Source organism: Verticillium dahliae, genomic scaffold (assembly GCF_000150675.1).
Source record: "Verticillium dahliae VdLs.17 supercont1.10 genomic scaffold, whole genome shotgun sequence".
Classification (NCBI taxonomy): domain Eukaryota; kingdom Fungi; phylum Ascomycota; class Sordariomycetes; order Glomerellales; family Plectosphaerellaceae; genus Verticillium; species Verticillium dahliae.
In genome coordinates, this window is record NW_009276922.1 from 427,903 (window position 1) to 441,037 (window position 13,135).

General features: G+C 50.9%; 7 protein-coding genes across 7 annotated transcripts; 4 read left to right on the plus strand and 3 right to left on the minus strand.

The window, feature by feature from the left end:
• Window positions 1-1,919: 1,919 nt before the first annotated feature.
• VDAG_05423 (uncharacterized protein) lies at window positions 1,920-2,901 on the minus strand (the record flags this gene model as incomplete). Its single annotated transcript, XM_009652318.1, has 4 exons — window positions 1,920-2,185; window positions 2,237-2,440; window positions 2,506-2,651; window positions 2,891-2,901. 4 exons carry the CDS (start codon window positions 2,899-2,901, stop codon window positions 1,920-1,922), a joined length of 627 nt encoding a protein of 208 aa, XP_009650613.1.
• A 648-nt stretch (window positions 2,902-3,549) lies between these two features.
• On the minus strand, window positions 3,550-3,981 carry VDAG_05424 (uncharacterized protein; the record flags this gene model as incomplete). The annotated part of the gene is made up of 1 exon (XM_009652319.1): window positions 3,550-3,981. The coding sequence occupies one exon, from the start codon at window positions 3,979-3,981 to the stop codon at window positions 3,550-3,552; it is 432 nt and encodes a 143-aa protein (XP_009650614.1).
• Window positions 3,982-5,143: 1,162 nt separating this feature from the next.
• On the plus strand, window positions 5,144-6,180 carry VDAG_05425 (uncharacterized protein). The gene is made up of 2 exons (XM_009652320.1): window positions 5,144-5,366; window positions 5,421-6,180. The coding sequence occupies exons 1-2, from the start codon at window positions 5,231-5,233 to the stop codon at window positions 6,149-6,151; spliced, it is 867 nt and encodes a 288-aa protein (XP_009650615.1). The 5' UTR covers window positions 5,144-5,230; the 3' UTR covers window positions 6,152-6,180.
• A 221-nt stretch (window positions 6,181-6,401) lies between these two features.
• On the minus strand, window positions 6,402-6,839 carry VDAG_05426 (uncharacterized protein; the record flags this gene model as incomplete). The annotated part of the gene is made up of 2 exons (XM_009652321.1): window positions 6,402-6,472; window positions 6,674-6,839. 2 exons carry the CDS (start codon window positions 6,837-6,839, stop codon window positions 6,402-6,404), a joined length of 237 nt encoding a protein of 78 aa, XP_009650616.1.
• Window positions 6,840-7,498: 659 nt separating this feature from the next.
• VDAG_05427 (uncharacterized protein) lies at window positions 7,499-8,213 on the plus strand (the record flags this gene model as incomplete). Its single annotated transcript, XM_009652322.1, has 3 exons — window positions 7,499-7,556; window positions 7,824-7,972; window positions 8,085-8,213. 3 exons carry the CDS (start codon window positions 7,499-7,501, stop codon window positions 8,211-8,213), a joined length of 336 nt encoding a protein of 111 aa, XP_009650617.1.
• A 999-nt stretch (window positions 8,214-9,212) lies between these two features.
• Window positions 9,213-10,482, plus strand: VDAG_05428 (uncharacterized protein; the record flags this gene model as incomplete). The annotated part of the gene is made up of 3 exons (XM_009652323.1): window positions 9,213-9,223; window positions 9,312-9,496; window positions 10,088-10,482. 3 exons carry the CDS (start codon window positions 9,213-9,215, stop codon window positions 10,480-10,482), a joined length of 591 nt encoding a protein of 196 aa, XP_009650618.1.
• Window positions 10,483-11,955: 1,473 nt separating this feature from the next.
• On the plus strand, window positions 11,956-12,969 carry VDAG_05429 (oxidoreductase; the record flags this gene model as incomplete). The annotated part of the gene is made up of 1 exon (XM_009652324.1): window positions 11,956-12,969. The coding sequence occupies one exon, from the start codon at window positions 11,956-11,958 to the stop codon at window positions 12,967-12,969; it is 1,014 nt and encodes a 337-aa protein (XP_009650619.1).
• Window positions 12,970-13,135: the final 166 nt, after the last annotated feature.

Sequence of the window (13,135 nt, forward strand, 5' to 3'; positions counted from 1 at the left end):
GAACGAACCCCAAGAAAAAGCATTTCGCCAAATCATCGACGCCGTCCTCAGCGAGCCAGTCCTCCGGATGATAGACCCCGAAAAACCCATGGAAGTCGAGACAGACGCCTCCGACTTCGCCATTGGAGGACAGTTAGGCCAGAGGGACGACCAAGGACGATTGCACCCAGTAGCATTCTTCTCGAAAAAGCTACACGGACCAGAGCTCAACTATCAGATACACGACAAAGAACTCATGGCAATCATCGAAGCCTTCAAAGAATGGAGAACGTATCTCTCCGGAGCACGACACGAAGTCAAGGTCTACACTGACCACAAGAATCTTGCACACTTCACAACGAACAAAGACCTCAACAAACGACAGATTAGATGGGCGGAATTCCTCTCGGAATTCAACTTCACCATCATCTACCGCAAAGGATCTGAGAATGGCAGGGCAGATATCTTGAGCAGACGCTCAGACCACGAACAAACCACACCCCCAAACAATAACGCAATCCTCGCAAGCGACAAAGAAGGAAATCTAATCCCGTACCACCGTACCTTGGCGGTCACCACACGAATAAAACCCGCCAAGCCACCCAAGAGCACCACAGAGCTCATCGAACAAGTCCACGGGGCCAAGGCCCACGGACACCAAGGAGTAGCGAAAACATTCGCCCGACTCAGAAAACATCACGACTTCAAAGGAACCAGACAGGACGTCACAGCAGTGATCCGCAACTGCAACCTCTGCAAGAAAAGCAAGGCAGAGAGACACAGGCCCTATGGAGAACTCAAAGCACTACCAGTACCAACCGCAGCCTGGGAGTCAGTCTCACTGGACTTCATCACCAGCCTGCCACCATCGAAGGAACCCTTAACTGGGACCTCTTACGACAACATCCTAGTAGTCGTCGACCGACTCACCAAGTACTCCTACTTTCTCCCGTATAAAGCCACAGGAACGGCAGAAGACCTCGCCTATGTGTTCCTCAGGAACATTGTGGGACAACACGGACTCCCAAAAGAACTGGTGTCAGATAGAGACAAGCTCTTCACCAGCAACTTCTGGAAGTCACTCATCGCTCAACTTGGAGCCAAACATAAGCTATCCACGGCTTTTCACCCGCAGACAGACGGACAGACAGAAAGAACGAACCAGACTCTAGAGCAGTACCTTCGGTGTTATATCAACTACCAACAAGATGACTGGGTCACATTACTACCCATCGCACAGTTCGCATACAACAGCTCACCAAGCGAGTCAACAAAGGAATCACCCTTCTATGCCAACTACGGGTACAACCCAACAGCCTACGCGGAACGCCGCGAAGCACCGGACACGCCAAAAGCGACCAACATTGCGGTCAACATCCGCAAGATCCAGGAACAAATCAAGCTCGACCTCGAGCTCGTACGCACCAGAATGACCACGTACGCCAACAAGACAAGGATGAAGGGACCATCCTTACAGGAGGGAGATAGCGTCTACCTCATCCGCCGAAACATCAAAACCAAACGACCAAACGACAAATTGGATTTCAAGAAACTAGGACCATTTAAAATTCTCAAGAAACTCTCGGATACCAACTACCACCTCTCATTACCAGAGAACATGAAGATTCACCCCGTTTTTCACATTGCACTACTAGAGCCAGCACCACATAACGCACCACTCGAAACAAACGTGGAAGTCGAAAATACCAACGAGTATGAAGTCGAAAGAATCCTCGATCACAGAAAGATAAGCAAACAAGAAGAATACTTGATCAAATGGAAGAACTATGGGCATGAAGAAAACACATGGGAACCAGTCAAGAACCTGAACTGCCCGCAGTTGCTCCAAGAATATCATCGCCTGGCACAGGACCAAGGTCGGAAAATTCCTCCCCGAAGCCCAACGAGGACCAGTCCACGACGCCGCTAGCACCCCACTCCTAAAGGTCCTGAACCACGTTGGCCTCCTGAGCCTCGAGGCTTAGGTTGTCCCCGCCCAGAGGAAGGACGCCGTCCTCCTCATCCAACTGACGAATCCCACGAGCAAACAACTCTTCCCCACGAGCCTTCGCCGCCTTCCGCATCTTGCGAAGACGGGACAAACGACCCAAGGCCGTCGCCAACTTCGTTTGGAGCACCTCCAACTCCATTTCAGCATCCTCAATCTCAGCCTCTCGCTTCTTCTGCTCTGCAAGAGCCTTTTCCACTAGACGATCATTAGAAAACAGGACCATGACCCCACCAGGGACCAACTTACGCGCAGAAACCACGCTCACACCATCACAAGAGCGACCGCGACGGATGCACTCCCCACAGCGAGAAGAACCAGGGGCGGTCTTACAGACGAGATGTCGCTTGAAGCACCCCGTACAAGGCATCTTGATTTCGCCCTCGGAGTCAATCAAAGCAGCGAGCGCCTTTCTTTGGTCGGTTTTGGCAGACGAACGTTTTATGACACGACCTGACATTTTGTCATGGTTAGTAAGGATGACAAGAGAAGAACCACCGCAGGCGGCTGGGACTTACTACTTATGGCCGCTGGGACATCGGCCTGGAGGAGGAGCATCATGTAACAACCAAGGAAGCAGGGCGGCCGCGAATCGACGACCCCGCGATCAGGGAGCGCGATAAGATAAGAATCGGGCCCACCTGGCAAATCACGTGATGGCTCACTCAGACATAAAGGGTGAGTCGTCGGGCTCACCAAGGACGCCGCAGTGAGCCAGGGAATGGCTCACGGGATAACACACCGTGATCCTAACATCATGGATCACCAACAACTAACCAGTGAGCCATCCAACATGAGCTCACCACCTAACACAACAAGGACAGGATGGCAGGTATATAAGGACGGACATTCTGGACTTGTAGATACATTCTTTCTCACGACAGTGATCAATCTAAGTCTTACCTTGTATTCATTGTAACGAGTGCGCAACGCCTTACGACACCACATCGTCTCAGAGTCACAACCTAAGCTTCTGCAAACAGCAACCCCAACCCTCTGACAGTGTTCCCCCTTCGGAAGCTGCCAGGTCGTAACATATCCCTAATCGTATATTATCTATAATAGTTCTATAGGATTCCCTAATATTAGTCCAATATATAGGCTATTAATCTATTACTATAGCTAATTCCTTATCTTAATTATTTTATATATTCTATATATCGGCTTATAATAGCTCTTAACTTTATTTATTAATTAATAAGCCTCTATACAAAGTTTTAATTAGCTTAATTTCTCTTTTTTATAGGTCTCGACCCTCGATATCTATTTAAACGTTTACTAAATATCTAAATATTATAAATCTATATATTTAGCTATTTAATTATAGAAAAATAGGGTATTTATTTAGTTATTTAATGATTTAACTTATTATATTTAATCGGGGTGCTATACTAGGAATATATAGGCATGAAATAGTCATATGTTCGCGATTCGCGTCGTCTTTGAAAAGCATGAAGACTAAAGATAATATCGATAGTAAGGCGGTGCCCATCTCCTTCAACATACCGTGCGCTACCCTGATTTATAACCCATATTCTGTGATAGACCGTACTAGTCTTTGCCTAAGCCTTGAGCTTCTCGGCGATTGCGATGTTGAAAGATTCGTATAATTTGTCGAGTGATTCTTTCAATGTTTCGTCATCGAGATCGGACTCTCCCCACCAGACGACCTCGGTTTGTGTTTCGCTCACGGGAGTGAGCTTGATGTTTCCGTATTGCAATGCATCTTGGATGACGCTGATGTCGACTTTGAACCGAATGGTGTAATTCTCGATGTCAATAGCCACGAGAGTCTCTCTAATCGTAATACCAGGCCGGTTTGTGAAAAGGAGTTCGCGGATAGAGCCAATGCCGAAACCCTCCAGCGACGAGAAAGTGCATTCGGGCATCCAGAGTCGTTCGGAGCCCCAAGAGGCGAGGAGACCCCAGATATTTCTGACTGGAACGTCCACGACGCTAGCATATCTAGTGACGAATTTGCTGGTAGCGGGCATCTTGAGTTGCTTTGTTGTAAATTTGTGGAAAGTCGAAAAAATAATAATGAGATGCCCATGGAAAGGCAGCAAACTCAACGGGTTTACATGGTCCTTTAAGGCTGATCACCCCTTAGGTAGAGATGTACAGACAGTAATCACACCCGGCATCCCACCCGGCATCCCACTCACCCGGCATCCCACTCGGCATCCCACTCGGCATCCCACTCAGCCTCCCACCTATGATGACGAGTGAGCAACGGCTCAATATGCACGATTTTCTCTGGTGGCTTACAACCTCAGGATTAGATTCCTTACTTGATATGAAATGCTTGCAATGTCTTGTTTCTGCGCTCCACAATGTGTCATGCGCTTCAATGATCTTCGTCGTGTTCTTTGGTTGATCAACTCATTATCATAAGATATCACTGGACAAACTCGGTTTGACTGATGGGTCAGGACCACCTTTCCCCCCTCTGGAAAGCGCACGGATCTGACACCGTCCTTGATCTCCACCTTGACACCGAAATACCCGAAAGCAATGTCTGCTACCTTCTCTTCCACGATTCCCATTGCAAGTTGGGCAGGTGGGTCGCGTTCCATGGGAGAGTCACTTTGGGGTGGGCAAAAGGAGTCGAAGTTTGAGGAGAGGGAGGGGTAAATTGGAAAAGGCGATTTGAGAAAGGATGTTCGGAACGGGGCTATGCGGAAGCCATTGATACCGCCGAGCGGCTGTCATAGCGATGAAGCGGGTAAATAAAGTGGAGTAGTGTGGTAAGTTCCATTGGCCACCGCCTCTTGGGCAGTCAAGCTTGGTGCAAAAAGTAAATGGCCCACCCAAATGAGGGTGAGCAGAACGGGATAGCGGGGTAGATGAGCTCTCGGCGCTTACACTTGCTTTTCATTGACGAGAGTGGACGGTGGCAGGGGTATGTGGTCCCTGGCGACACAAATCAGTTCACATCTTGTCCCAAATCGATGAAGTGACCAAGCACTACGTCAATTAGCGAACGTCCCTCTCCATTCGCTGAAGGGTGGCTTGATTACAACGTCTTTCACAGTGACGTAACGCGGTTATTGGTGGGTCCTCTATGCGAATTACGGCAGGACGGATTGTTCAAGGGTGGTGCTAGGACATACGGAGGCGTGTTTCCCCGATCGCCCTCGGAAGACCTGGATTCTCATCGTTTCACTTCCCGCAACAACCTCGTTCTCGTGGACAACTTCGATTGCCTAAGCAATAGAGAATCCAAAAGTCTCGACTTCAGCGATGCATTCTGTGTCGCGCTCGCGTGGAAAACAATCAGGCGAGTCCATGTATAACGCCAGGCTCCGAGAAATGAGGGAAGCGAAGGGGCAAGCAAAGTCCTCAGATGAATCCGAGTCGGATGACGAGATTGAGCCAGGTCGGTTCGCGTAATCTGCCACCTGATAGCCATTTTGCTCAACTAATTGAATAGGCGCTGTGGTTTTGCACAAGATGTTCAATCGCAAAGTCGTCCTACATCCTGACAATACCGTCGTCAAGTCCGGGAAACGCATACCTATAGGAGAGGCGGAGGCGCTCAGAGTCGCCGCTCAAGCTGGAATCCCAGCCCCATATGTCCATGACGTACACACGTCTTCTGATGGTCAAGGACACATACGTATGGACTATATCCAAGGGCAGTCTCTGGATAAGCTGTGGTCTGACATGGCCGTCGAACAGAAGAAAAATATAGCGCGGCAGCTTCGGGGGATGGTTGAAACGATGAGATCTGTGGTTCCTCCTCCCCACCTCGTTGGTTCTTGCGATGGTACCGAGATTCGGGATACGAGGCTACACTTCACATATCATTCCCCTCCCTGTCGTGATGAAAAAGCTTTCAATGAGTTTTTATTATCGGCCCTCTACGAACATGTACCTCTGCTCGTGCGGGAGGCGTTTTCTCGACGACTGAGGACTAACCATCGCATTGTTCTCTCCCACTGCGATCTCACGCCCAGAAACATCTTGGTTCACGACGGGAAAATCAAAGGGCTTATTGATTGGGAGGATAGTGGATGGTATCCAGAATACTGGGAGTATGTCAAATTCTTCCAGCGCACTGCTGATAAGGACTGGAAACAATACGCAGAGGATATTTTCCCCGAGCTATATCATGACGAGTTGGTCGACTTCATTGCGATGTCCAAGTGGCAGAGCTCTTAGCTACTTTATCCGAAATCTACCTAGTCCCCTACATCGTTTCAAATATTAATGATGGGTCTGGTCTCGAGTGAAGGACGGACAGCCGTAGTTCTGTTGAAGGTAAGTGTCGGGGGCCCCCTCCTCCCCCACCGGTGATCTAGTCACCTAAAGCCCGGCTCTCAGATGTCTCATCGTGGAACCCTGCCTATTCCTTCTCAAAGCCCTGGCACCAAATAACAAAACATTTATTGATCGTTGTGCAGAAGTATCACTACCCTAGGTGTTCATCCTCGGCCTCCATTGTTGCGTCAATCATCCCATTCACCCCCTTGTCGTATTCCTCTGCAGTCAGATAGTTTGCATGACAGAGTGTCCTTAGGGCGTAATCAACCCACTGCTGGCAGTTGAATTCAGGATCGCCATTCTCCACGGCAACATATTCCATCTAGCTAGCAAGCTCAGAGGAAGTCATAGAATGTTCAGTTTTGCCGACCTTCACTTTTTTTGCGAAAGTTCTTGAAGCTATAGGGTCGAAGTTCTTACGCCGTTCAAACGTGAAGTCCCCCGTTAGGCCTTTAACATAGAAATAATAGTGCGAATAACGGTCCTCAGGCATGCACCAGAGTCCGGTGTGCCTATACTTCGAGAAATCTATGGGGTCTCCTTTGTGGACAGCGATATAGATCTTGTATTTCTTCTTACTGGACATGTCGGCTAAGGTGGTGAAGAATGATGGTTAAAATCATGGATAGGCTGCATCAGTATGTTAGCGCTGCCAGCACGCATTGATGGTGGAACTTACAGATATTGCAGCTACACAAGATGTGCTTATCAAGAAGCACTATGTTGATGAAAATTAAACATGATCTCTGACCGGCGAAGAAGAGGCAAAGAAGGGCTATTTATTTCCAGAGCTGTGTTAAGGATGGACCTTTGGAGGAAGAAATACCCTTGAAATTCTTCTGCGCAGAATGGGGGGAGTGTTTCACGAAGCGCCCAGCATTAAATCGGGGGCTATGGTTGTGAGAATGCTCCACAAATGCCTGGAACCGGCGTTGCGGTCCTGTACATCGATGCTTTCGTTTTCTCGCACCCCAGCCAACGAGATGAAATGATAAAACGATTGGTACCAACGAACCAACAAATAGAGATTGCGGGGGGTCGCTAGAAAGTCAAGGCTAGCCCAGGCATCAGTTCCACTTCTGGCGCCTACCGGGGTCATCTTCCAGGCCGGGTTGACTATGCCATGCGGCTGGATTGTAACCGGCCGCCTGTGATATCATTTGCAGGTCGCATTTTTGGTCTTCCAGTCAAGCGGAGCGGCTTTAATCAAAGTCCTTGCCTGGAAGGTGCGATGGGAAATAAACAATGATCGCTGCCGTAACTCTGAGGATCGCTCTTGTTGAAGTAACCCAGAAGAGGAACTGTAGGTGATGCTTGTCCTTGTAGCATCATGTGACTTTGACCAAAGTCTACCATTGTGCCTACCGGCCGGCTGACCCTAGATGCGTGGTAACACAAGGCTGCACAGACCTCGCAACTCGGGCGTTCCTCCGGCGGCCAGATCCGCGCGAAGCAACGACCAGACGAAGAGGCAAGCTATTTATGGCTAAGGGCGAGCATCCCGTCTACTAGACATCCTCGAATTCTGCTTTCAGGCACTTCTCGAAGAATGTCCTTGATCCGTCTCCAGTTTGCCCGGGTCAGCTGAGAACCAGATCCAGACGAGAACCAAATGGACGAACAAGCGACTCCTCTTTGGAGAAAATCAAGGGCTATGGCAAGGATAGCCTGGGAATATCAAGGCTACACAACTTGTTCGAGGTACATGATTCTGCCGTTGTAAGAATCTCCATAAAAGCTCTCAATTTGGGCGGACTAATTATTGTGTTAATTGTCAAAAATGAGCTTGAAGCCTGGGGTACCACATCATCTGCGCCAAGTGCTCGTGCAGCACCAGTCCGGTCGCGCTGCTACATTCCCATTTCTCAAGACACCTGACACTAAGATTACCAATTCTTCGGAAAACGCTGGACGGGCTCCGGAATTCTTTTATGCGGTAGCGGGCCTGGAGAGGCAATAAGCGAGAACTTTGAAGTGGTGAAATACATGGGGAACCGTCAGCGTTCACGTCAGTTTCACAGTCTCTCTCATCGCTTCTATCGTCAAAGACGATAATGACATCGGGCTGAGGGTCAAGATGCTTATTCGTACATCGGACGGCGGCACAATCACAGGACAACAAGGAGCTCATAACCGCTGAGTCTTCTATAATTCCCGCCGGCGATAAGATTAAGGCATTATACCACCCGGAAACATCCTAAGTGAAATTTCAGTAAAGATACGGACCGCAGCTCTTAATTAAGGTTATATTTCTCTAGGCAAAGGCTAAATAAGTAGCCCCTTGTTTATAGTTATAACCTTTCCTACTACTATATAATAACGACGGGTTCAAGGGTGCTCGTAGGCAGTCGTGGGTATAAGAGAATATATTAATGTACGGGAAGCAACTTGGTCGAATGCTGTCAGGCGTGGAAATTGCTAGCGGACAGCAAAATCGAAATCGGACTACCAAGACCCGCTTCTCCAATAAAACCTAGCTAATGCAAAGAAAACATAGGCCGAAGAAGACTACACCTAAATCGTTACTATAGCTTGGGGAAAATGCCTAATTATAGGGAATTCGCGTGTTGCTATCGTAGCTGCTGCTAGTATGCTTATAGCGCTAGACTTCGGATTCCTGAATCAGGTCTACGGCTGAAAGATTTCCTGCTACTCTCCGGTAGGGGGATCCCCATTTATATATAATAGGGCGATAAAGGTCGATGAAAGAGGACGAGGATTTTGTCCGCGGCGATTTATCCGTTGAAATCTAGAAGGCTAGGGGAGAGGGGGGAGAGGGGGGTTGTGCGGGGTTGGTTAGATCATATAAGCACCTAGCTTTTGTCCAGGACCGTCGTCACGTCTAGCCCCCTTGTCGCCTCTCACATGACTCTTCACTAAGTGACGGCACCCGTATATTATGTATCACCCTTATCGATCATGAACTCTAACTTCTCCGCCTACTACATTCATGGCCAGTATGACTAGCTGGTAGGTTATCTGACTATGCCTTAGTCTCGAATAAGCCCCGAATAAGAGCGCCTCGGTCTCCCCATGGTGCCCTAGATTCCCTAGCAAGCTATCCAAGGACACCAGCGTCAACAACGGAGCCCTCTGCCGCCAGGAGTGAGACCTTGAGTGCTCCCAAGACGCCAGACCCTCTGAGCACAAAGGAGATCATCTACAAGAAGCCTATCATGATAGACGATATCGTCTTCACTACCACTGTCGATGTCATGATGAAGGCTCTCCAGAAGAGAAAGGGTAAGGTAGACCTCGCCAGCAATAGACGCGAGAGAGATCCCGGCAGACATGCAGCGAGGGTCTTTGAAGTCTCTTTCACCCGCTGCATAAGGAAACCCTGATAGAGGTCCATACGTCAACGCTAGGTTCGCTATGCTCGTCTTCAACTTGCAACTTTATACCACCTCCACACCCAGTTTCTCGGCCTCCTGCCACCTGCCCTGGTCCTTATACGTTAACGCTAGGTTGCCTACAATGATTTGGTCGTTTTCCGGCTGCAGGGAGTAGTCTGGTCCAACGAACGCCAACCAGCCTGCAGATGCCCTCATTACAAGTCAAGCGCCCGTCGTAATGGTCAGCCTGAGATGCTCGTGCGATGATTCTGGGCGCCCTAGCATCAACCTATATGCAGTCTTGCCCCCAATGTCCTATCGAGCTGCATGGTCCTCGAACCCCTCTATCGTAATGCTAACGCCGTAGAGCGAAGTATGCACCGTTTCGCTTCCAGCCAGGGAGGCGTAGTTTAAGCCAGCCTCTATTAGTTATTCCCTTCGCCTCCCAAACTATCTCTAGCCACCTGGACTGTTCACGCTTCCATTGGGCAAGTCTGAGGGATTGTGGCTGCCTACGGAGGAGAGTGTCTCTGGTTTCCGAACGTGACCAAGTCGACGCTCGAAGGATTCGGGATTGGGTCTACTCGCTCGCTCTGGTTCGGCAATGGCCTGGACGGGAAAGAAGCGTGGGACCATAAGCCTGTGCGTGAGCAGCTTGTTCACGCTGACGGCGTAGCCTACTCCCTTCGTTGGCAAACCTTCAACGACAACATTGGCGAGGTGCTGTCATTTTCCACCCTCACGCTTCGTGCCATTAGCGACAACACCACGGAGATAACCTGGTCTGGAGAGACAACCTTCCCTGACGGGCCTGTGCGGGATGGTCTCAAGGTATTCATTGAGGCCATGTATATTGGAGCCATGGAGGCCATTGCGAAAAGGTTGGAGAAGTAAACTGGGGAGATGAAGCAGCACGAAGTGTCGTCTCTTTCAAGAGAAATTGCTTTTCTCCAAAGTGTCTCGTGATCAGTGCAGGTAGCATATGCATCATCGTTGCCCTCCCCTCCGACGTAACTCTATAGACTGTACATAAGACTAGTATTCTCCCTATGCTCAGCTCTCTTCCGACCCTCTGCAATCAAATAACAGGCGGTCCTTGCCAGTCCTGTGGTCCCCATGGTCCTGGCACCTACTCAATGTTTGCAAAACCAGACTCAAGCGTCGCATTTTGATAAGATTATCATCTCCTCGTAGTGACGAGATGTCTTATCCAATAATCATCGATAGCTATGTCTAGTATATCTTGCATACGCATCAAGCTGAAGAATGGCTCAAGCTTTTGGAGACCTACTAGAGTAGTTCTCGGGGCCTGGTCACCCGGCAGGACTTCCAGAGCCTGACGGCGGACTACCTTGAGCTAGTTGCGTCATCGAATGCTCGTTGTTCTATATGTTCACTCAGTTCGTAGGGCCATGGCGCAGGGGCATGTCGTGGGTGTCTACAAGGGGAGGACTTCGTATGGCCGAGAAAAGACAAGAACGACACCAGAGGTAATTCGACCTCATGCATGTTGGAAGAGAATCTGGCATAATCAAAGGTTTAGGTTCAATTGGACCATATGCTTCTTTATCGAACTATTCCAGAGGTTCGTCGTGAGGGCTGTGAAGGTATGCTCCCTATCGTGGCATGATTGTACGAGTTACTCCACAGGACGACTGGCCCCTGACATCGGCAGACGCGATAAGGAGCGGTGTTCGGTTGTGTGGCTAGAACACACATACTCTACTCCAAAGACGGAAAGCAAGCAAGCGATAATTTGGCAGTGACAGAGACTTGGTGAACAAAGGGCTCATCCGAGTGTGACATAGCTCGAATAACGCCAGTCCTCTACACTTGAGATATCAAAGATAGAATGAGGACAAACTGTCTCGGCAGACGTTGATCAAGCACCCGATTATCGCCTTGCCGTCCCTCAAGAATACAACGTCACACTAGACAGCGAAGAATGACGAAGCGGTTGATTGCACAAAGGTGGAAGGTCAATCAATTTCCCCTCTTTTCCCCCCAGCCCCTCTAGCAAGCCATCTGCCGGTGTCCGGCGCAGCTGCAGTGCCTTGCAGGCGCGTACCTGAATTCGTCCCCTAGACGCAATGTCAACAACCTGGGCGGATTGGTGCGTCGCTCGTTTCCAGGCCCCAATGAGGAAGGAGGTCAAGAGATCGGCAAACAGAGGTAATCTTTGCCCATGGCATCACAGCATTGGAACCCCGCTCGCAGGAAATGGCATAATAATACAGCAGCTCGCCAAGTCGTGAGAGATGGATCCAGGGCATTCATACTTCCCTCATACCATAGCACGACACAGTCACGATGAGACATGTGTTGGTCGCCAGCCTGGCGGCTGTGGCGGCCGCTTCCTCCCTAGCCATGGCTTCAGACCAGCCACTCGACACGCGACAGCAACGGAGCCTGTCCTGGGCGCTGACGCCGACGAACAGCACGGCGCAGTTCCGGGGCCTCGCGGCCGTCTCGGACACGACGGCCTGGGTTTCGGGCACGCGAGGCACCGTCCTCCGCACCGTCGACGGCGGCGCCACCTGGACGTCCGTGGGACCGAGGCTGGCGCCCGAAGACGCGGCGCTCCAGTTCCGCGACGTGCAGGCCTTTTCGGCCACCAAGGCTGTTATCCTGTCAATCGGCGAGGGGACGTACTCGAGGATCTACGTCACGGAAGACGGCGGCACGTCGTGGGATCTCGTGTTCACAAACGAGGAGCCGACGGCGTTCTACAACTGCGTCGACTTTGAGGACCAGGAGAGGGGTCTTGCCGTCAGCGACCCCGTCGACGGCAAGTTCAGGCTCGTCGAGACGAAGGACGGCGGGCGCAGCTGGGGCATCGTCGACGCCAGCGGCATGGCGCCGGCGCTGGCGGGGGAGTTTGGGTTCTCGGCCAGCGGGACGTGCATTACAACGGCAGCGGGACGGTGGTACCTCGCGGCGGGCGGGGTTGATCCGGGGCGGGTGTTTCGCAGCGATGACGGCTACGACTGGGATGCGTCCAATGCATCCATCACGGGGAGCGAGGCGGGTGGTGTCTTCTCGGTGCGGTTCCGCGACACGAAGAATGGCGTCGCGGTCGGCGGGGATTTCACCGTGCCGGAGGGTGCCGTGAGGAATGCGGCGTGGTCAGAGGATGGAGGACAGACATGGACTGCGGCCGAGACGTTTCCCCGCGGATACCGGTCGGCGACGGCATGGGTAGGGGGGCTCTGTAATGTTGCTGTGGCGGTCGGACCTACGGGGTCGGATGTGACGGTGGATGGCGGGAGGACGTGGACGGGGTTTGACGGGGGGGCGTTTGACAGTGTTGAGTGCGTTGGTAAGAATGTCTGCTGGGCTTCGGGACCTTCGGGGCGGGTGGCACGACTGGTGATTGGATGATGTAGATGCGATAATGGATTGCAGGCATGGCATGATCTTGGTTCAATACATTGAGAGTGAGGCGGGCGTTGAAAGGTGTTGAATACCAGGTGATGATGATGGATATGGTGTTTCGCTGGAAAGACCCGGCACTTTGCGGCGCCACGCCACGGAAAGCCACGGAGAG